Consider the following 21,310-nt stretch of genomic DNA (forward strand, 5'->3'; position numbering starts at 1 on the left):
AAAAAAAAAAAAGGAAACACCTGTCCTCATTAAATCGACTGAATGACAAAATGCTGTGTGCCTTTAACTGGTGTCCTGAAATACCGTCACTGACATCATCAGCGCACAGTAAAATCCAGCTGATATCAAAGCGACAACCTTCACACTGTTCATTCTAATCCCAGGGATGTCATGTAGCCTATTGTGAGGATAAAGCAGCAATGACTATAATAAAGAAAACTAAAACCCTCACTTCCTGTAGACATAGGAAGCTATGTGAAAAAAACACACCTGCTAAACAAAAATAGCCCAGATGATGTCATTCATGATGCTTGCGTGCGCATCTAGCCACATATAGGCCCCCATATTGTGATTTTATAAGAATTTGTCTCCTAAGTGAGAACTAACGGCATATTTCCCCACGGATCAGGTGCGTGATGATATCCTCTCGAGCAGAGATGCACTGTGGGGGGAAGTGGTGTGAATTTCCAGAGGCAGCTGGTATTATGTAACACCAGATCATGATGCTCTCTCATCTCTGTAAGGCTGCGCCAATAATAATAATTAAAAAAAAGCATACCTCATGAATCACATCGCATGAATAGAAACAGGTGACTTTACCTTTCAGAGCGCTTTCTATCATTGTCACGGAAGCGCCGTCTTGTGCCGTGGTGGAGATGCGCTTTGAACCCGGGCTCCGCACACAGACACCGACCTTTGATTTGTCATTCGCTGCCAGTCAAAGGTCAGAGCGTAAAATGTCCCGTGAGACGGACTGTCCTGCGAGGTATCTCCCAGCTAACCTGCCAGTAAATGCACAGAGGCAGCACCAAGCTATAGCATCACATTCACATTTTGGCATATGAGCAACACACAGGGTCCAGCGATGGCCATTGGTAGATCTGTGGATGATGTGGATGAGTGTAGCGGAGGGGACGCGACGTAGAGTGGATGTTCATGAGTCTGTGCAGTAGAAACTGCGCCGCTCAGCGAGTCCTGCCCGAAGTGTCTCTGTGTGTGTGTGTGTGTGTGGGAGGGTCGAATGGGAATTTACTGCAGGATATCTCTTTACACTCACAAAACAATACTACAGTAGTCGAGAAATAAATACCGGTGATGTTTATCAATAATATTATTTGCCTTTGGAGATTAAAAAATATAATTAAATATCTTGTATCATGTCACCAAACAGCTGAGCACCACTTGCCTACAGTAGACGAACCGTGAGGCGATCAAATGCAACACCAACTGTGCTGCATTTCAGGGTTTGGACACATAGTTATAGGCTACTGGTCTAAATCTGATCGTCAAAGATAAATACAGTAAGATGAGAGTGTAATCCGTGACAGTGGAGCATGGGGTTTATTTACAGACCTGAGAGGATTAGACACGAGAGGAGATGTAAACAGTATTTCTATGTAGGCTACACGCATGCGTGCGTGCGTGCGTGCGTGTGTTTTTCTCTTTTGTACGTGATTCAAAAAACTACCATACTGAAGGTTTTGTGTGAAGTGCAAGTTAAGCACCCCCTCCTGCTGCTTCCTGTTTTTCTCACATGATATAAAGATCAAGGAGCAAAGAAGGGAGGAGCAAAGCTTTTCAGTTATTTTTATGTGCTGGAAAGAAAGAGAGAAAGCTGTTTCAACGAGGCAGACCACAACTTAAAATCATAGCTTGACATTATCTGAAAGACAAAAAAACCCCACTTTTAGTTATTTAAGATTCATGCCTAAAGATCAAGTTTGGGGCTATACACTGCCCTCTTACTTGCAAATACAACTTTAAAGAATCTGTGAAGAAACCTGTCCCCACCCAACCAAAGTATGAATTAGCTGGTTGCCTCACACAAAATGAGATGCATGTGTATACAAGTTCAAGTACAAGATTAAGTACATACAGTACAAAGTCAGTGAAGGCAGCATTGAGAAAATAGTTTTATTGTTTTTACAATATAATATGTTTGGCCAGCATGGTTTGAAAGTAGGAAAGAAGAAAAAAACACAGTCCTGGTGTAACACAAAAGCAGTGGGGTGATGCCACAACATAACACTTTCGCACCACACCCTTTCATTCAACAACACACTATCATATTGTGCCCTGAAACATGGAGTCAGTGTGTATGTCTGACGCTGCTCCTAACTCAGCCCCTCCCTGCTTCATCAAAGACATCCTATCCTTTTGTTACGTGAGCAAACATATTGAGTAAAAGTGTCAGAGTGTTTCTTTTTTGTATCGGCCTGTCATTGTCTCAAAGGCCTTTAATCTATACAGCATACAACACCCACTGCCTTAAAACCCTGGATAAGAACAACAAAAACATGACCAAAAACAAGACAATTTTGACCTTGTAAAGGAAATGATGCAAAATATATTTTTGCACGTGATGGCTGAGGCTACATGTACGTTGCTAATTCTTGGCTTCATAATAAATTCAGGTGATAATATTTTACTTTAAAGCTTGAAAAACTGCAGTGTGAGATTATCAGAGCTAGAAATACAATTCAAATCAAGTTACTAGTCTTAATTGCACAGGTTAGTCGGGTTTAGTGTGCATAAGTTATTGTCAAAAGCAAATTGTTGTGCCAGTAGGTGAAAATATGCAGTGATTCGCGATGCATCAGTGCGTCTACATCAAGCCCCTGCAGTGCACAACCTGTTTGGAAAACAAAACTCCTTGGTTAGGTTCAGGAAAAGATTGTGTTTTGAGTAAAATTAACTATGTTTGTTACATAACTTTCATATGTGGCGTTGATTAGGTACGTAGGTTTCATAACAAATTTACAGCCTAAAATATGACATATTTTTCAACTTCAGGTGACCAGGGGCCTTTCTGTGGGAGAATTTATTATTAACCTTTATAACCCCGTACCAAAAAAAATCACTGTTGCATGCATTGTGATTTATTCATTTAATCTAAAAAATATGACCTTTGCATATACTGTATGACCCAGTCATGCTTCCAAATCCTACAAATGATCACTTACTAAAGTCATACCCAGCAGTAGGTTAAAGTTGAACACACACACAAACAATCTGACGTTTTGATGATTCAAATCTCAAGGAGACCTAATATATTTAAAGGAATGTAACAGCATTGAAGGCGGCCTATGTTCTGTGCACTGGTCTTCATACCAGCCCCAGAGTGTGCTGCAGAGTGACTGTGAAGGCTTCCTGAATCTTTTATAAGTCCAGCATGTTATCAGATTGCATAATATGCTGTAGCATTTCACTACAAAAGTAAAGAATAGCTGTTTATACAGTGCACATTGTTTACGTAATTGATGGATATTTTCCAGAAACACTGCGCTGATCAAGCCAAACAGTTAAAAATGGTTCTGCAGGACAATCGCTTTTTAACAGCTGATTTGGTATTATATACAGTATATTACACAACATTCAGTCTTGTGCAACGTTTTCGGGGGAAAAAAAGCCAAATAATGGCTTTCCAAGATTAGATACGACACAATGCATAACGGCAGTTAAGGCTGTGGTGAGACTGAATTTCATAAAAATGATATTGTTGTTTGCTCAAGTTTTTGCATATGGAAAGATAATTGAAGGGTTTCACTCCAAAATTATAAAGAGTATATTCATAGAGGTAAAAATTATAAAAAATGAAAATGTGATTTAAAGTGTAATTAATCAAATCAGTAAAGAAAAGAGACAATCTAAGTAATATTTCATATGTTTGCTTTCATTTAAGTTTTATTTTTATGATAATTCTATTGAGTTTTGTATCACATATTTAATGTTGGAGTGAGCAAATATTTTTGTTTTAATATTCTACTTCACTCTTCTGATGTTAGTAATAAAATCGGAGCGAAGGGAATCATTTTACTTATGCACTTACTTAGCTTTAAATTCAATGTGTTGGAATTGGAATTGCAGATAAAAAAGACAAATGTGTTGCTTGATGGTGAGTGCTTGTGTAAAATTATGAATTACAAAAAATATTAGTTTTGATATTGCCTTGAAAGTTCAGAACATTTCACTATGATAATGTGGAAATCAACACAATTAACAATACTCAAGAAATATTTGAATTTGAAAAACCACCTGGTGATAGACTCACAGACATGTTGGATGACTTCAGTTTTGATCAGTGCCCTTAGCTGTCTTTCTAAACCCCACTGCTAAGAAAACTTAAAGCTGTGGCCACTTCCTCTGGCTGCTTCCTCATGTTTCCCTGTTGTCTTTTCATTCAGAGAAGTGTCATGGTGTCTGGGTTTGGAAGGCGTCTGATGGCCGCGTATGCATCTTGGTGCTAAGGAGAGAGTTAATATAAGGCCAAATTCTGTCCGTTTCTGTACCGGAAAATGAGTGCAGGATTCCTTGTGACCTGAGCAGAGAAATAAGAGAACAAATAAGAAGGAAAGCTAGGTATAATTAAAAAATAATGATTGATTGAATGGAAAAATATGGCTTATAAGTTTTTACAATTTAAAGGAACTGCCTCAATTTAGCATTTAACTCCTATAACATTGTCAGACTAATGGATGGTTAATTAAAAAAAAAAAAAAAAAGAGAGATCTTATCCACCCACTCCTTGTCAAAAACTCAACTGCCAACAGTTTGGTTCGAGATTCGGGTGCTCTATGCTAGCAGCGGCTAATAGCCTCGAGCAGAGATCATGATCTGGCTACAGGTCTGGTAAGTCTCTGTCACTCCGCACCCCAGATTATTTCATCTTCAGACTTGTAGTCTTCAGCCCCAGTGGATGCTGACTTAAGTGACATCACTTGAGGCAGTTTATCAGATATTGTGCAGCTCCCTCTGGAGCCACAAAATGCTTTACACAAATGTTCTTATGTGCAAGTACAAAATATAAAATATACATAATCCCCTTCATGACCTCCATGGTTTTTTTCGTTTCTTTTTTACATCTGGGTTTGTTTTTCTATGTGCAACGTTGTACATGACTGCACTTCCAAATCTTAATTCTCTGTAATGAGGTTTATGCTTATGCTTATACTTGCACTACTGTATTTAGTATTTACTAAATATTTAGTATTTACTGACTTGTATAAGTCTATGACAGGCTTGGCCACATCTTTGTAGTGTCTCAGTCTGGACATCAGGGCTTCTGGTTTGTCATCATCGTGCTGAATCAGCGGCTCCCCAGTGATGTCATCCTTACCCTGAGGAATGCAACACAAGGTCACACATGCAACAATGCATCAACAATACAGTGAAATCTCATAGCACAAAGGATTACAACACATCATTACTGTAGATCACTAATATCAGGATCTTTCGGAGTTAATTTATTATTAAGATAGCACAAACATAACATTGGCTGGGAGTTTCCAGCAACTGCCTGAACTGTGATCTTTCCAGCTATTGTTAATGCAAATGTTTTATAGTCGACATACTTTACTATTATGTAATGATGATATCTTGGTTGCAAATGCCTCCTACAGTAGATCACATTATATATACATTTTCCTCATTCTTTCTTCATCATTCTTGATCATTTGTGTTTTCTGTTTAATAAAGTGTAAAACAACTTTTTTTATGTGAAAAATCTTCCGTAGTGAGGCAATGCTTACCATCGGCAAAATAAGGAGTATACCGGACACAAAAGCTCTGGAGTAAAAAAACAAACAAACAAACAAAAAACCCCACTAAAGACTTATTTTCACATATTCACGAAACAATGTGTCGTTTAAGATTTCATAAAACACCCCTTTGAATAATAACTTGTGTCTGGTGTGGTTTTTCCACACAAAAAGTCCAATTAACAAGTCCAAATCTCCACTTCATATATGAAGATAAATATTATTTGTTTCAAAAGTTAAACTACACAAGTTGTCTCCTACTGCATATTGGATATGTAAATGTTTAACATGCATGCTCATATGCTCTTGCATGAGTATGCTGATGCTGTTTTATCAGTTATTATGTCTTTGAAGCACTTTGCAAACTTGTTTTTATATTTACAGATTATACATTTGTAGTTCAGATAGATGACGATACAAAATAGTCCAGTAAGTCAATGTGACAACAAGAACTCTTGTAAAATTAAATAAACAGCAGGAGTGTTGTTGTTGTTGGAGGAGGTTACTGTCCATCATCTGATTCCAGTTTCTCATTTGGACAATTAAGTTTCTACCGTGCTGGAGCCATTCAGTCCCTATTAGCTTCAAAACTTGGGGACACAAATCTTGTAGTACTAATCTAGAAGAAACTGAAAGGACAAAATTGCCTTGCAGAAAATCCACAAGTGGAAAGTGCCACAAAAAGTAAAAACAATAACAAACTCAGAGCAGAATATTTCAAGCACTGTAACAATAGACTTTTTAGACCTGCACTTGAGGCGGATTGAAGCCCATGTTGTAGACTCGACCACTGGCTGGATGGATCCAGCGGTCGCTCAGTCTCTCCCTCAGAGTCTCGTAGGGGATGTTGAGGCTGATGACCAGGTCCAACTGACACAAATTGTTCAGGGCTCGGGCCTGCGACAGAGTCCGGGGAAAACCTAGACAGAGCAGAGCGAGAAAGAGGAATGTGAGAGGCATCGTCCATCTAGTTCAGTGTTATACATTGATGACCTTTCATTTTCTAAATAACATATTTAAAACTATAGTGCATGTGCATTTGTGAAAATCTGATTACTATTGTGTGTCAATAACATAAGGACTGCTGTACTGTAAACTTGGATTCAAGTTGTTTCCAGTTTTCCGTGACATAATAACAAGATTATGTACATTTGAATGAACTTACTGAAAAAAACAGTGCTCTCAGTCACATGACCTGGATAAATCACCAGCAGTAATAAAAAAAGAAGACTCTACAGTCACACTAGCTGCTCTTTGAGGCTGTACTGAGTAACTGCAGTGCATTGGGTTAAATGCTAACATCGACATGCTAACATGCTCTCAATGACAAGGCTAACATGCTGATGTTTAGCAGGTATATTGTTTACTATGGTCACCCTCTTAGTTTAGCTTGTTAGGATTTTGCTATTTAGCACTGAATACAAAATACAACTGAGGCTGATGGGATTGTAATTAGATTTGAAGGGTATTTGGAAAATAGCAACTTCTAGGGTAGAAAAATTAAGCATCAAAAACTGCAATTCCTTAGAGAGGCTAGCTCCAAAAAGTAGTCAATATAAATACCCAAATTTACAACCAGGCTACCTGAGACCTGTGGCCCTGACCTCATAGTGATGGAGACTTTTGAGCAACTGGTTAAACAAATCCAGACTGATAAGGTTATGGGCCTGCTAATAGAGGGGGGATAATGTTACTACTACCTTACTTAACTACCTGTACAAGCATCTCGAGGGTGCAAAAACTCATGCCAGTCTTTTATTTGTAGATTTATGATGTAGATAGATAGATGTAGATTTGTAGATCCTCAGCTTTTAATGCAATTCAACCACACGTTTTAGATCATGACCTACTGTCCATTTTCAATCTTGATGCGGGTATATTGAAATGGGTACATGACTTTTTAACATGTATACACCAGGCAGTTGTGGCTCTGTCCCAGAAGCAGTTGCTATACACTGGCTCACCCCAGGGGTGTGTCCTGTCCCAATTATTGCATATTTTTTATACAAATGACTGTAGGATTAACCACAACAACAGCAGGCATCTTTTGAAGTCAGTCAGCTACAGGATGGGGTGGTCTATCATGGGCCAGTCGTGAAACACTTTGAAGAGTGGTGTGACAACCACTTCCTGAAGTTAAATGCACGTACATTTAAATGTATTAAATGTGGTTAGGCTGTTGGTGCTTGGTTTTGGCTGGACTGCTTTCAACATGGCAGCCAGCTCACATATGGTCTTATTTTACATCTGACATTAATATATGTTTCTAAAACACATTTGAAGAAAGAAATATGCAATACAGTACAAAATATTGGTTCATATTTGATCAGCAACGCCTAGTTTGACAGTCGATCGTAGGTTTATTTTTTTATTATTTTTATCTGAATGCCATTTTATATCTAAAGGTCAGTTTATGTGTTTATTTGCAATATGTTTCATTTTTTATGTAAAGCACTTTGAATTACCTTGTTGTTGAAATGTGCTATATAAATAAACTTGCCTTGTAGGTGGCATTACTTTCTTTCAACAAAACAGAACTCTCTCAAACAGTGTGCTTCACTATGAATGTTTAGGCTTGTCTTCAGTTTATTGCTTCCTACAGTATGTGTCAAAACGGAAACATGGCAATCACTCTGTATGTTCCATTGTTTGGTTAATATAGAGATGTTGAATCTCTCTCATGCTGCCCACAAATGAGTGACGGGAAAGCACCAATCAAAGGTTACAAGAGGGAAAGAGTCAGGATATTTTGGGAGGATAGACGTGTTTGTGTTAGTTGGTGGGGGAGAGTGGCAGGAGGTTAATCTCATAAACATGATGAACTGAGCAAGTGTGTGTGTGTGTGTGTGTGTGTGTGTGTGTGTGTGTGTGTGTGTGTGTGTGTGTGTGTGTGTGTGTGTGTATGTGTGTGTGTGTGTGTGTGTGTAACCTTGATTTCTTTGCCCTTTTCTCCCACGAAAAAAAAGTACTTGTTTACTGATCATGTTCCAAGGTTTAAACATGAAAAACACCAACTAGTTTGTTCCATCAATGTTTGGCATCTCTCTTGACTATAACAGATAATATTTAACTTGAAGAACACACAACCATCTGCCGGAGTTTGTCATCTCAGGACATTATCATCTCTGCTGCTAATGACTAAATATGCTATGAGATGAACACAAAAAAGGTTTCTTTTGTCTAATTTCCTTACCCCACATGAAGCCATTTCCAACAAATACTTGTACTTTTGTATATGCATTGAAAAATGTGAATCGGTATGTATCACATACACGAAATGTGTAGAATGTAATAATATCACATGTTATAACATCTGTGGGATTTGATCTCCACCATAAGACATACTGTATGGAGCTGTTTTTTCATTGACTTACTAATGTTGTAACAAAGGTCTCTCTGCACTGAATGTGAATAAATAATGAATTGTGAAACTTGCAACAGAGATCAGGAAAGAGCAGGGAACTTGGTGGGCTCTCCTGAAAATAATGTAATAAATCTGAAAAAAAGTGATTTAATCTTTGACTTGAATCGGATGCAAATCCTCTGTGGCAGCTGTAGGGTGACTATAGTCAAGAGCATGTGTAGACCTGCATGTACAGGATTCAAAACCCTAGAGTATTAATTACCAACAGATGTAGAATTGCTATGTAGAGCGTATTTTCCACTTACTTACTTACTCCTAAGACTCAAGTAAAGGGAACACTGCATATGACACTTCTTGGGGTTTCTGAGCATGCAGAGGTGTAGAAAATGCTGCTATATGGCTCTGTGAAATTTTTGGGGTGGCACCTAGATTGGCCAATCAGATTTAAGGGGTGGCTGGCAGTTCCCATTACTGGCCATAATGCGGCATTATGAAGAACAAATTCCCTCAAGACAAAGGATGGACACTACCACAAGATAAAGAATACTGGTGTGCCATATCGCTTCAGTAGAATAAAGTACAGACCATGCACTCTGATTGTTTAAAAGTACTCATTCATACCATCCAGCAGCCAGCTGTAGCCGATCATCTGTTCCAGTCTGGGCAGCATCAGTCTGGTCATGACATGGTCAGGCACCAACATGCTTCTTTCTACGTAGGATCTCACCAGCACACCTGCCTCTGGTACACAACAGACAGGTAAACATAGTCAATTGATACCTGCTTATAAAGTGTTAAAAAAAAAAGAGGCAAGACAGGACCTGTTGAATCTATCCAGGCCTTGATTTGAAAAACAACAAATAACAAGCTGGGTTACTTAAGACCATCTTATTAAGATAATTATCTGACCAGAGATAGTAAATGGTTTAAACTCGCACTGCGAACTCCTGCCTGTATCCTCCCCTTTTCCATCCACCTCCTCGTCTAAAATGGCACAAAAGGGTTTGTAAATGCCGAAACTTGTATTAAAAGTAAAAAGAAAAAGAAAAAGAGTTACTCGATCCAGCAAGTTACAACCTAAACGTCCCAGTAATGGCAACCAAGCACACATGTTTTTACTTAGGCTCTCTGCACTCAACTCCAATTTTCAGTATACATGGGACTGACACGTGCTTGAAATTAAATAAATTCAGGTTGGGTAGCTCAAATGAGTAGGCAATGGTTTAAGGTGTGGCTGAGTTTGGGAAAATATATTAATAAAAACTTGAATAAACACTGAGTCATTGTGGTGTTAGATGCTTCTGCGAGTCCGGACGCTGCACTAGATTGAAGTCAGAGAAAAAAAACTCCTGTGTGGCCATCCAAATGCCTCCTGTTTCATAGCTTTGGTTTAAATGTGAAGGTTTACTACCAAATGATAAAGTTGACAAGTACCTAGCTGGCTAAGTAATGCTGGTTAATGTGCATTGTCCTTACAAATTAATACGTGAAATGAAAATGAGCTTTTTAGGAAACAATCTTGGCCAGGACATGCGCACATCTCACTTCATTCTGCAAACTTGTCTTTTTTTCAGCTATGATTACATTTGTGTGACAGTAAGTGGTAGGAATTTCACACATACGGCATTGAAACAAAGAGCTTTGTTTCTGCAGACTACTTCTTCCTGTTGACGCGACCAGCATTGATGTTTGTTCTCCAGTACACGGGTAGTGTCCTACCTGTATTTGCCGCTATGCTCTCCCGAAGGTAGTGGCCACTGGACAGATATTGCAGGCCAAAGCTTTGCGCAATCCTCTCGGATATCGTTCCTTTTCCCGATCCTGGGGGACCCATGATAGCAGCTCGGAATAACTTTGCCATGTCTTCCTCGAACACAGGATGGAACTGTAAAACCTCTGTGATGCACAAATGTTAGTTTTCCTCTTTGCGTGCCAAAGAAGGAAGTCAATAATTACCTCGTAATTAAACTCTCGAGCGCTTGCGTGCATGGGCGATCAAACTGGTCTAAAAACCGGTTAGTTTCAAAACTTGGCTTTCCCACTTTAAATTTCAGCTTTTCTCTAGAGTCAGTGAGTCTTTACGCAGAGCCCACTCTCTGCGCACGTTGGGGTTACAGCTACTGCTCGCTCGGATCAAGTCAAAAAACGCCCTTTTCCTTTCCCCCCCCGCTCAGATCACTTAAGGACACATTACACCCGTCTACGTCTTTATGGACAGAGACGTTTCTCTGCGAATGAATGAGGGAGTCTCCACAACGCCCTATTTTCCTGCGCACATCATCCTGAAAAAATGCGGATGACTGACTCGCACGAGCTTTGCGGGGTAAACTGGTTACTGTAGTTTTTTATATAAAAGTGATGTGCAACAACAACAACTGTCGTCCACTGCTTCCACTCATCAGTTTCTCTTAAGAAAGGAGAAATTGGGATCGCTGGGGGGGGGGGGGGGTTCCTTAATTCTATGTATCCATCTTACAAAAGAAAAAGCAGGAGGGGGAAGAGGAAAAAAATAATGGGCTACGTTTTTTTGAATGTATAGTTCTAATTTAAAAGTAGAAATACCAGAATGTGTTCCTTCATATTCCTACTACAACACACAAGCAAAAATATAAGAATAAAAAAAGAACAATATAAAACTGGGTAGCTATTTCAGTTCACTGCAACATATATTCAACTTAGCACAGCAAGGGAGTGGACCTTTCTATGCCGAAGGAGATTGAGACCAACTCTGTCCTATTGCAGCATGTTGGAGAAGCCTTATATTATATCAAGTTGATCTACACATGCAGCAGATCCAATTCATGTTGAGGCTTGTTTCAAAGATTTTACGGACAAACTGTCACGCCACTTATTTATTGCAAGCCGGAACAAGACGTGTCATTCAATTAAATCACCTGATCCCATAAGAAAATATAGATTTGGATTGTAACGTAAATCAATCTTCTACAGTAGCCTGGTGAGATCTGTATAAGAAAAGTCGAGATGTCGAAGACTCAGATCTGCAATAAATAGCTAAATTACTAGAGTTACGAATATCTTATTTCTTATATACTAATATCTAATTAGTGAATTCTTGGATTCCACCACTTGTTGACAGTATTTCTCTCCAGTCAGAGCTTTTATTATTCATAATGGTTCATGCAGGGGTTGTTATCTGTCATGTTTGTGCACTGCTGGCAGCGAGCGCAGAAAAGCACGAGTCGCTGTCATTCCGCGCAACACTTGCGGACGGGTGGAATCTAGTGAGTACTTGTTGCGAGCCATACGGCGGCGGCAGCGTCCCGGAGCTGTCAGATATTGCGCACAGCCCTCAGTCTCCAGTCAGTGGAGTAACCAGACTAATCCATCAAAACAACTCGGAAGATTAACCTTTTTTAAGCCTCTCGAAACTCATTTTCGTCTTCGCACCCGGAAGCCTGTTTTTAATTTCGCGATCATTTTTGTCACATGGCTTTGGAGAATTCAATAACAACAAAAAATGGCGACAATCACGTTGCTCTGTGTGGTCTTGCTGCGTCATTAAACATATTCATGTAAACACGGGGAATTAAACGGGAAAAAAGCAGGTAGGTGAGCTAAATACGTGTTATACATTTAATGCGGACTGGATGTGATTAAGAATAAATAATTATCTTTGAATCCTACAGACATGCTGTTTGTTTTTGCCCAGAAAAGGGGTGTGTATGCAATGCTGGGCGTTAACGTTTGGCTGCACAATATTTAATACGAACCTTGCACTTATATTTTGCCTTTAGTCGCTTTTTGAAGAGCACATTTAGTCTAATAAAAGCAGGAATGCGTGTTAATGTGTAGTGATATTAATAACGGCGTTGTTTAGATTTTGCCAACTTTTGTTTATTTATAGAAAACAGCAACAAGCGCTTATTTCAGTTGTCGCTCTTGTCCTTATACTCTGGCATTATATAGGAGCCATTGATAGGGTTCATAGGCTATGTTACCTCCACGGTTAGGTTATAAGCCATTCGCCAGTTATTTACATTGATGCAATATGGACGCGCTGTCTTCACAGGGTCTCTCCTTACAGACAAACGGAGCGTTTAGTCCCCATATGTGTTGGTGCTGTGCAATGTTGAGTTACTGTACATGTTGCTATGCTTTACTGACTTGAACATTTTTTTTTTTTTATGGCCAGTGCCCTGAGCAGCGGGGCTAATGGAGTTGTTTACATGAAGTGCGGAGGGCGGACTGACGAGGAGGAGGAGCCGCTACGTCGGCCAGAGACGCCACCGGACTGCTCCAGGGGCTGCCCGTCGAAGGGGGCGGAGCCCGCGAGGAGGATCATAACAAGTCTGACGTCAGTCGGCCTTGTGGTTGGTATGAATAATATACAGTAGTCTGTCTGGAGCAGGAAAGTGTTAAAACTTGCTTTTGTGGCATTCCCATGGTCAAAGGGGTGTTTTAATAAAGCTCTTATTGGGCAAATAAAAGAAAAAAGGTTTGGAGAAAAAAAAGTCTTAGTGTCTTTGTACCTGTAATTGTTTTATTAGATGAAACAATAACGAGCCCCCTGAGCACCAGCAGAATGGAAACTAATGGATTATAATTAAAAAATTGAATACTTTATAGGGAAAGTGCAACATAACTATGATAAAATATATTAAACTTACAAAGTGCCATTATCAGAATCAGAATCAGAAATACTTTAATTAAAGAAGGGGGAAATTGTTTTCATTCCAACTCTAGCTTAACAAACAACATATTAACAACAACAAAATATATATACAGTATACTATATATGTGGAAAAACAGAAATATAAAACTAGTATATACTGTATATATACAGTATAATATCAAATTTACTATAGTATATACAAAAGTACTTGTGCAAAGAACAGATTGTTTATGATTGAGTCTGTACATACTGTAATGGACAACGTGTTCAGGATAAAACCAATGGTTCCGCAAAGATCAATAAAAGCATATCTCAAATGCCTAAATAAATTAATAAAAATACAACAGCATAGTCCTGATTTAAGTGCATATGCAAGCTTACTCCTTTAATTTCCAAGACTCACTGCTGAGCCAATTTCACCAAATTTAGACTTTTCCCTCAACTTATCTGGCACAAATAATAGGATGCACCAGTATGAAGGAAACTTTTAGCATAGGATCTTGTAACATATGGGCTGGGTCATTTCCATTCCACTTATCAAACTATGACATATAGTTTATATTTTTTTATATCTCTTTCACTCTGACTTTATTAGTTTATTTTTTAGTGGTCTTATTATATTTCCCCCAAATTTTAAATGTTTAATTACCATGGCCAGAGGGCAGAAGACTCCTTGCTAGGAAGGATATTTACAGAATGTATGTATGAATCTATATTACTCTGTAGATTAATCAGTTACATTGTTAGTTACAGTATGTTATTTGAAAAACATTTTTTATATGGAAACAAATGAAATGCTGAAGTTACAACTTTCATATGTCTTGCATGTTTGCTGCGAAAAAATTAAAACTTTTTCTTATGTTTGCACCTGGAGCAGAGATATCTCCGGAGGCTGGCGAATTGATTGAAGCTTCGGACTTCTAGATTTGCCAGGCTGCCCTGGTTCAGTTATCACAGTGCTGATGCTGTCCCCATCGAAGGTACAGTACTGTGATAACTGAAGGATGGCTGCCAACTTGACACGAGTGCAGTGAAGTAAAGCACGTCCGGCTAACAAGCCACAGAACCAAAGAACAGATGGACACATGTGAGTATGCTAGCGAAAAATAATATTTTTCCTTAGTTTCATTGGATAGACCATGTGTTTTATGAACAAAATTGTTTTCCCTTATTGAATCTGTCAGTACATTGTTGCCGGCTCAGTGACTAACCCATTAGACTGTTATTGTGTATTTATAAGAAACATTTAACCCAGATTCTTTAAATCTGTTTTATCCTCACTACTTGTGTAACTTCTGCATAAGAAATAAAGTAAAAGTTATTGTGTTCAAATGTGTATGCTCTTTTATTTATCTCTGCTTTTGAAAATTCTGTGGAATTGAATACTTTCTGGCAGCTTATTCTTTAGTATTGCCAATGGAGTTAATTTAACATAAAATGTACATTATGCAAACTTAACAAAGAAAACTTTCCACACTAATTTCCTGCTTAGTGTGTCTTATTTATACTCAAGCCTGGTGACAATAATGCTAATGAACCTAGCATTGAACATAAGTCTTAACGTCTTATGACTCTCAAGTTCAGAATAACAGTGTGTTCTTCAAGTTTTTTCCCCGACTTAACTACAAGATCCACACTGAGCTCCCTCTCTGGAAGCACTGGTCTGCAGGAGGGAGGGGATAATTGTCCTGAATGGTTGCTCCACATTGTTGTCAACAGAGGGAGCTATAGATCTATTCTTGATGTGCTTTGTCCCACTGCTGCTGAATAAATATTTTGATGGAAAAGTTGTTAAAAGAAATGTAGGGCTCATTTGTCATGATTCATGATAAATGTAGAGTAAAAATTGAGGCCAAATCCAGTATTAAACAACACAAAAATAAAGCTCTTATTCGTTGTTCCGTTAAATACGATTTTTCCCTCCAATAAAGCTGAATAGTTGAACATGATGTAAGGCGCCCATGAACGATTCACATCAATGACAGCTGCAGTCTTCATTTTTTGCTTAGTCATGATTTCAGAAAATGTTTATGTTCAGTTAGTGATATTGTTTTTTTTTCACATACGAAAACACGTGTCGTGTGATCTGTCTTGTCAACACGCTGAAATAAATCTTATTTTTCAGGAACCCTGTTTTGAATGGTTTATGCACTGTTTGAGTCATGTCTGATAAACCACAGGTCACTGCACCTGTCCTTACCATGCTTCACTCAAAGGGCACAACTGTGGAAATCCCCAAAGTCTCATAATACATATTTTGTTTTTGTCTCTCTCTCTATCCTCAAACTGCTCAACTCACCTTGACTTGTGTGTTTTTCTGACTCACCATGTGATATCCCGATACTTTGTGGTGAAGATTTTTTATTATTAATATAATAAAACATGAAAAGTCAAGAGCTACATTACATGATAGTATACGTAACTACTGTACACTGAACACCAAAACTCCACGTACACAGCCGTTATTATGGTACATTTCTGTCATATTTCCTTTAACAAGAGGCAATAAGTGTTAACTGGGATGTGGCATGGGAAGTCCCTCCTTTAGAATGAACCACCCATTTTGTTTTTTTAAGAAACCTTCACACCCTCATTCTTTCGTGGCAGAAAGAAAGTACTTTTCCCTTTTCTCACACGGGTTTCTGTCTATTCCCTTATCTGCCCAAACAATAGACCAATAAACCTTACTACTGATAACGCTGCGCTGGTAATTTGATGCTGATGTGTCCAACGACAGCTTGAGAAGAACTGTTGTTGACACCGACCACATAACATCTTGGATTGAATGGGAGAGAAAAGGGCAAGAAATTAAATTTTAAAAAGTCCCCTTTAGAGTAAAATTTGGTCCAAGATACACAAACAAAAACACAAACACATGCAAACAGCACCTATACACATGCATTAGATGGAAAGAGGTCAGAGCGAGGGGGAAACTGTCAGTGCTTCACCACTGGAATGCACTGGCATGGTTTCCATTAAAAAACCACATCCAAAAGGACGGTTATGCAAATGTGCAAGAGATGGAGCCCTTGCAGTGTTATGACAAACAGGCAATGACTAAAACTACCTACATTTTCTTGCGATCAAGACTGTTGATGACCCACCCTTATCATTGTTTAGACAGTGTGAGCAGCTGTGAAGTCCATGAGTGTGAAAAGTCCTTGCGGATGAAATATTCCGATCCTCTGTACTATACCACACTATGGTAACCTACAATATTCCAGTACAAGTAAATGTCCTGCATTCAAACACTTCAAAATTATTATATTTTAAAAAAAAATCTGCAAAGTATCATAAGTAATAGTACTCATTCTGCAGTAAATGCTGCTCCCTGTCAGTGTTTTACTATTATATAATGTTCATGGAAATGAATAGGCTATTACTGGTGCATTCATGCGTATGTTGTATTTTACTGCTGTAGCTCTTTATGAGTGTGCTAATTTTAGGAAAAAGTACAATATGTGACGTGAATAGTAGAATAATAAAATTGGAATGGCAATACTCAAGTAAAGTACAAGTGCATCAAATTTGTACTTAGTGATTAAATGTAGGCTACTTACAGTAGTTACATTCCACCAATGCAAATCTACGTTTTTTTTAAATAATTTAATTTTCTTGTTTCAACCATACAATTATTTTCACACCAAAATACAAGTATAGAAAAAGACAAGAATAGAACAAGACACAATTATTTACATAGTGTTACCATAGCAAAAATAAAAACATTAAAGAAATGTATATATATATATATATATATATATATATATATATATATATATCGCTTTACTATTTTTTAAGGCCATGTAATGTCCGAATTCTATTTTAAATTCAACAAAAAACAATGCTTAGTAAGTCTGATGGAAGTTGAAGGTGTGCAATGGTGTACAAACAGATGTGTGCCTGATGAAGACGCTGTTGAAACGCTGGGTCTATCCATGGTCTAATGAAGGACTTTTATTCTCACATCCACAATGGAAGTGCCTCGGATGAACCTGACTGCCATTGTACACCTTCAACATCCATCAGGTTTACTAAACTGAACAGTCTTTTTTGTCGTTTGTCTTCACATTGGCCCCATCCAGGAAGAGCACCTGGTTTCATATCTACATCTTTCACTATACTCATTTGCCCCATGTAGCATTCAAACACCTTTGCTATTTGAAATTGTCGTATTTGTGTTTTCTTTTTATTCCATTTGCATTTGTGAATGTGAATTATAAATAGGTACACTGGCACTGTCTAGCCTCAGTCCAGAAAAAGGGTTAATGTCGTCATCTTGATTGACGGGCCAAACAGCCAATCAGCGTCCGAACAATACAGAAAGCCATTGCGCTGTTTTCGGGAAGGGGGCCGTTACATGTCCGGAAGGAGAGAGGGGGCCTGCGTTTCGGTTCGAGCTATCAATAGTCAACACATTCTGCCGAATTTACGGAATATTCCCGTCCCTTTGGATACAGCATATTTTTCTTGGCGAGTTTTGCAATCTAATAGCTGACAAACGACGCTGAGAAACCGTCCGGAGAGGAGCTTCAACTCGGGTTGAAGCGTCTAATGTACTGAACAAAACGGAAGTAACTTGCCAGCTGCCTGGCTACGCTCGCGAGGTGAGTAAACAAATAACCTTTTACTAAATGTTCCCGACGACAAAAATGTTTGTCTACTGGTCAGTTTAACACACCCGCTTATTTGTCGTCGTTCCCCCGTTGTTGTCAGCTATTATTTGCTTTGACCATCTACTAAACTAACTGGCTAACAAGCTAATGTCAAGACTCCATCCATGTTCACTGGCACATGACAGACAGATGATTGGGTTGGTGGAGCCTACAGTGTCATTTCAATTCATCAAACACCTTGTGAATATACAGTGAATTGAATGAGGAAGATGTTCTAATATGATGCAATCCACCATTACAAACTAGGACCTTGTGTAAGAAAGTTTGACACTATCGCAATCGTTATTTATTAAAAGATTGACGAGTACTATTTCTATATACGTTTTTGTCCACCTTAAGACAAACCGTCAATACTTAGTAAAAATAGCAAAAATATCTCTATAACATATCTGTATTCTTTCATTGTGCTTTGAAGATGTGAATGAAGAGTGAGACTCAATTGTTAATTTAATCCCCGCTCCAACACTGGATTTCACATGATTTAAGTAATATGCTTAGATTTTAATATTGGGGGTGGTGCTGTGTGACATGCCAGAAAGGTAAGACTTGCTTTAATATACAAAATGATATTATTTATTAATAGCTGTCACTTTTGTGTCCCACACCTGTAATTAGAGCTGTGACGATTAGTCGATTCATCTCTAAGCCCAAATATAGAAAACTAAACAGCAATGGAGTGATTAAATGTAGTATGGCAACGCTCTCAACCGCTCAAATGTAAATAATTTACAAAATATATTTGTATTATAAATATTGACTAAATATTTTATATATACATCCTGTTTACTCTTTTGTGATAGTTAACAGCAAATCTAATAGCCTACTTGACAAGAGTAGCTGCCTCTTCCCGGGCCCAAGACACACAAACCTTTTAGGGTTTATATTTGTCACATGTATTATTATTGACATTTATAAAGCATGTTTTAATGTTAAACATATATGTGGAAGGTACTTGAATCCTTTAACTTACTTTGAATGGCTATCTTATCTATAGCCCAGTATGTTTTTTCATGAATAGGCAGATTTATATTTGCTAATAATGTGTCAGATTCATGTTAATATATACATACTCAGACACATTTATTTTTTGGAAAAACAAAAAATGTGCATATTATATCTTATGTACACACACACACACACACACACACACACACACACACACACACACACACACACACACACACACACACACACACACACACACACACACACACACACAGATAAACACGGAACTTGAACTGTCAGACTGTTTAAAGCACTTGAACCCCAGTTACATTTAATTGCCATTGTATTTATATCATAATGAACAAGTGGCAGGCTTAATTGCAGAGCTATTCTATTTTTACTATTAACACTTGACCAAAATTATGTTGTTTTTTACCCAATGAACTTGGATATCAAGTTCATGTACTTTTAAAGGGTCACTTGTGTAAAATTAGTAACAATAATTGACATTTAAAATTAAAAACTGAAATGATAATTCATCTGAATAATGTCAATATGAATTGATAATTTTACTGTGATATGGGATAGTGGTCGAAGTTGAACATTTTTAGTTTGATCTCTATTTATAAGCTTTGACATTTATTTCAGTTAGCTAAAGAAATAAATAGGCCCCATTTTGGTATTCAACATGATGTACCATCAAAGAGCATTAGATTAATCACTTCTTTGACCTTTTCTTGTAATAACCAAGTGGCCTCTGTGACGTTTTTGCTTTAGGCAGCCTATTGTCTGCCCACTCTATCTTCATGTCAGGGACATTGGTTTTGCAGCTTTCAAAATGAGAGTTATGGTGTGGGCCACACACAAACCAACTCTGTATCATGGCTATTGCTAAAATGTACTGAAAACTGTAACAAACCGAATCGTAATTCCCTACACATCCAAATTCCAGCATTTTGTATTTATTAAGCATAGCCCCCCTTCACCAGGTGATAAGTTTATAAAAATTCAGGGACATAGAAATTGAATTGACATTACCTACTAAAAAAAGTAAACAAAACAAAACTATGGCATGCCATTTAGATAACATATCTCTATCATTATTATTTATTATTTACAGATTAGTTCCTGCTTTTCTGGTTTAAAGTCTATTAATCAGTAAAATAGCTTGTTGATGTCACAGCACAAGAATTCTTAAAGGGATATTTTCCTGATTTTAAACCAACTCTGTATCATGGCTATGTGCAGTGTGTGCAGATGAACCCTGTTTGGCTTCCCTCCATTAATACACTGTCACACTATCATGCGTTTGTTGGGTTATGGGTTTAGCTGCAAAATAGTACAATTGAACCAGTTTAATGAACATCCTATAAAAATTGTTGAAACTTGTGAATAGCTGTTCTCTGACTTTGACCAATCAACAGAGGTAGCCTATAACCAACAATGCAGTGATAATGAATACACAGTTAATGTCAGTATGCAAAAAGGTGCTGAATCATTAAAATCCCTAGTGGTATGGTACACTAATTAAATGATTTATTAGGGGATGTCCTAGCTCAGCTTGCACACAAGCAACAATGTTGCAGCCAAGCACTTGCATCTGCATCAGTTTTATTTAGTGGTGGAAAAAGTACTTTTTTTACTTACCCCGTCAAATTAGCAACACAACCATTTTGAGATACTCTGTTACAAGGAAAAGCCATGCATTTAAAAACTGTACTGTACTTGAACCAAAGTATTAGAATCAAAATATACTTAATACTTATACTTAGCGTATAAAGTTGAAGTACATATTATACAGACAGGCCCATTTCAGAATCGATATAATGTATTATATAATTGGATTATAACTATCGATGCATTAATGTATGAGCCGTGAGCATCACTATACTGTTGCAGGTAAAGGTAGCCTTACCTTAAGTCCATCATCAAATGTGATTAAACTCTTCTTCTTCTTCAGTCAGAAGTCAGAAACATAAGTAAAATAAACATTATCTTATTGTTCATTGACCATGATTTTTCTTATTGTTTTGGACCACCCAAACAACCAACATAGTGTTTACATTGAAAGTTTACTTACACCATATTATGTATTAATAAGAGGCAGGGTATAGAGTTGGCACCATTAACCAGCCATGCTGGTAAAATATTCAAGCTG

The 21,310-nt window shown here is 37.9% G+C and overlaps 2 protein-coding genes across 3 annotated transcripts in view; one reads left to right on the forward strand and one right to left on the reverse strand.

Moving 5' to 3' along the window:
* Nucleotides 1–1,895: 1,895 nt before the first annotated feature.
* On the reverse strand, nucleotides 1,896–11,064 carry ak4 (adenylate kinase 4). Its single transcript, XM_083911495.1, has 5 exons — nucleotides 10,621–11,064; nucleotides 9,523–9,642; nucleotides 6,285–6,457; nucleotides 4,999–5,117; nucleotides 1,896–4,318 (listed from the first exon to the last, which is right to left on the reverse strand). The coding sequence occupies exons 1-5, from the start codon at nucleotides 10,760–10,762 to the stop codon at nucleotides 4,192–4,194; spliced, it is 681 nt and encodes a 226-aa protein (XP_083767621.1). The 5' UTR covers nucleotides 10,763–11,064; the 3' UTR covers nucleotides 1,896–4,191.
* Nucleotides 11,065–17,907: 6,843 nt separating this feature from the next.
* jak1 (Janus kinase 1) overlaps nucleotides 17,908–21,310 on the forward strand; it is a 38,529-nt gene continuing 35,126 nt past the window's right edge. For both annotated transcript variants that reach the window (XM_083939755.1, XM_083939756.1), the window contains exon 1: nucleotides 17,908–18,138. The gene's annotated coding sequence lies outside the window, so the exon portion shown is untranslated. The remainder of the gene's footprint in view (nucleotides 18,139–21,310) is intronic.

This window comes from Echiichthys vipera, assembly GCF_963691815.1.
Source record: "Echiichthys vipera genome assembly, chromosome: 3".
Classification (NCBI taxonomy): domain Eukaryota; kingdom Metazoa; phylum Chordata; class Actinopteri; order Perciformes; family Trachinidae; genus Echiichthys; species Echiichthys vipera.

Bases quoted from the DNA above. Each gene is read 5' to 3' on its own strand.
- ak4 (XM_083911495.1), bottom strand. From the start codon at position 10,762: ATGGCAAAGTTATTCCGAGCTGCTATCATGGGTCCCCCAGGATCGGGA. The intron at 9,643-10,620 runs GTAGGACACTAC...GTTGTGTACCAG, and splicing joins GAGCATAGCGGCAAATACAG to AGGCAGGTGTGCTGGTGAGA. The intron at 6,458-9,522 runs GTATGAATGAGT...TGCTCTGTCTAG, and splicing joins CTACAGCTGGCTGCTGGATG to GTTTTCCCCGGACTCTGTCG.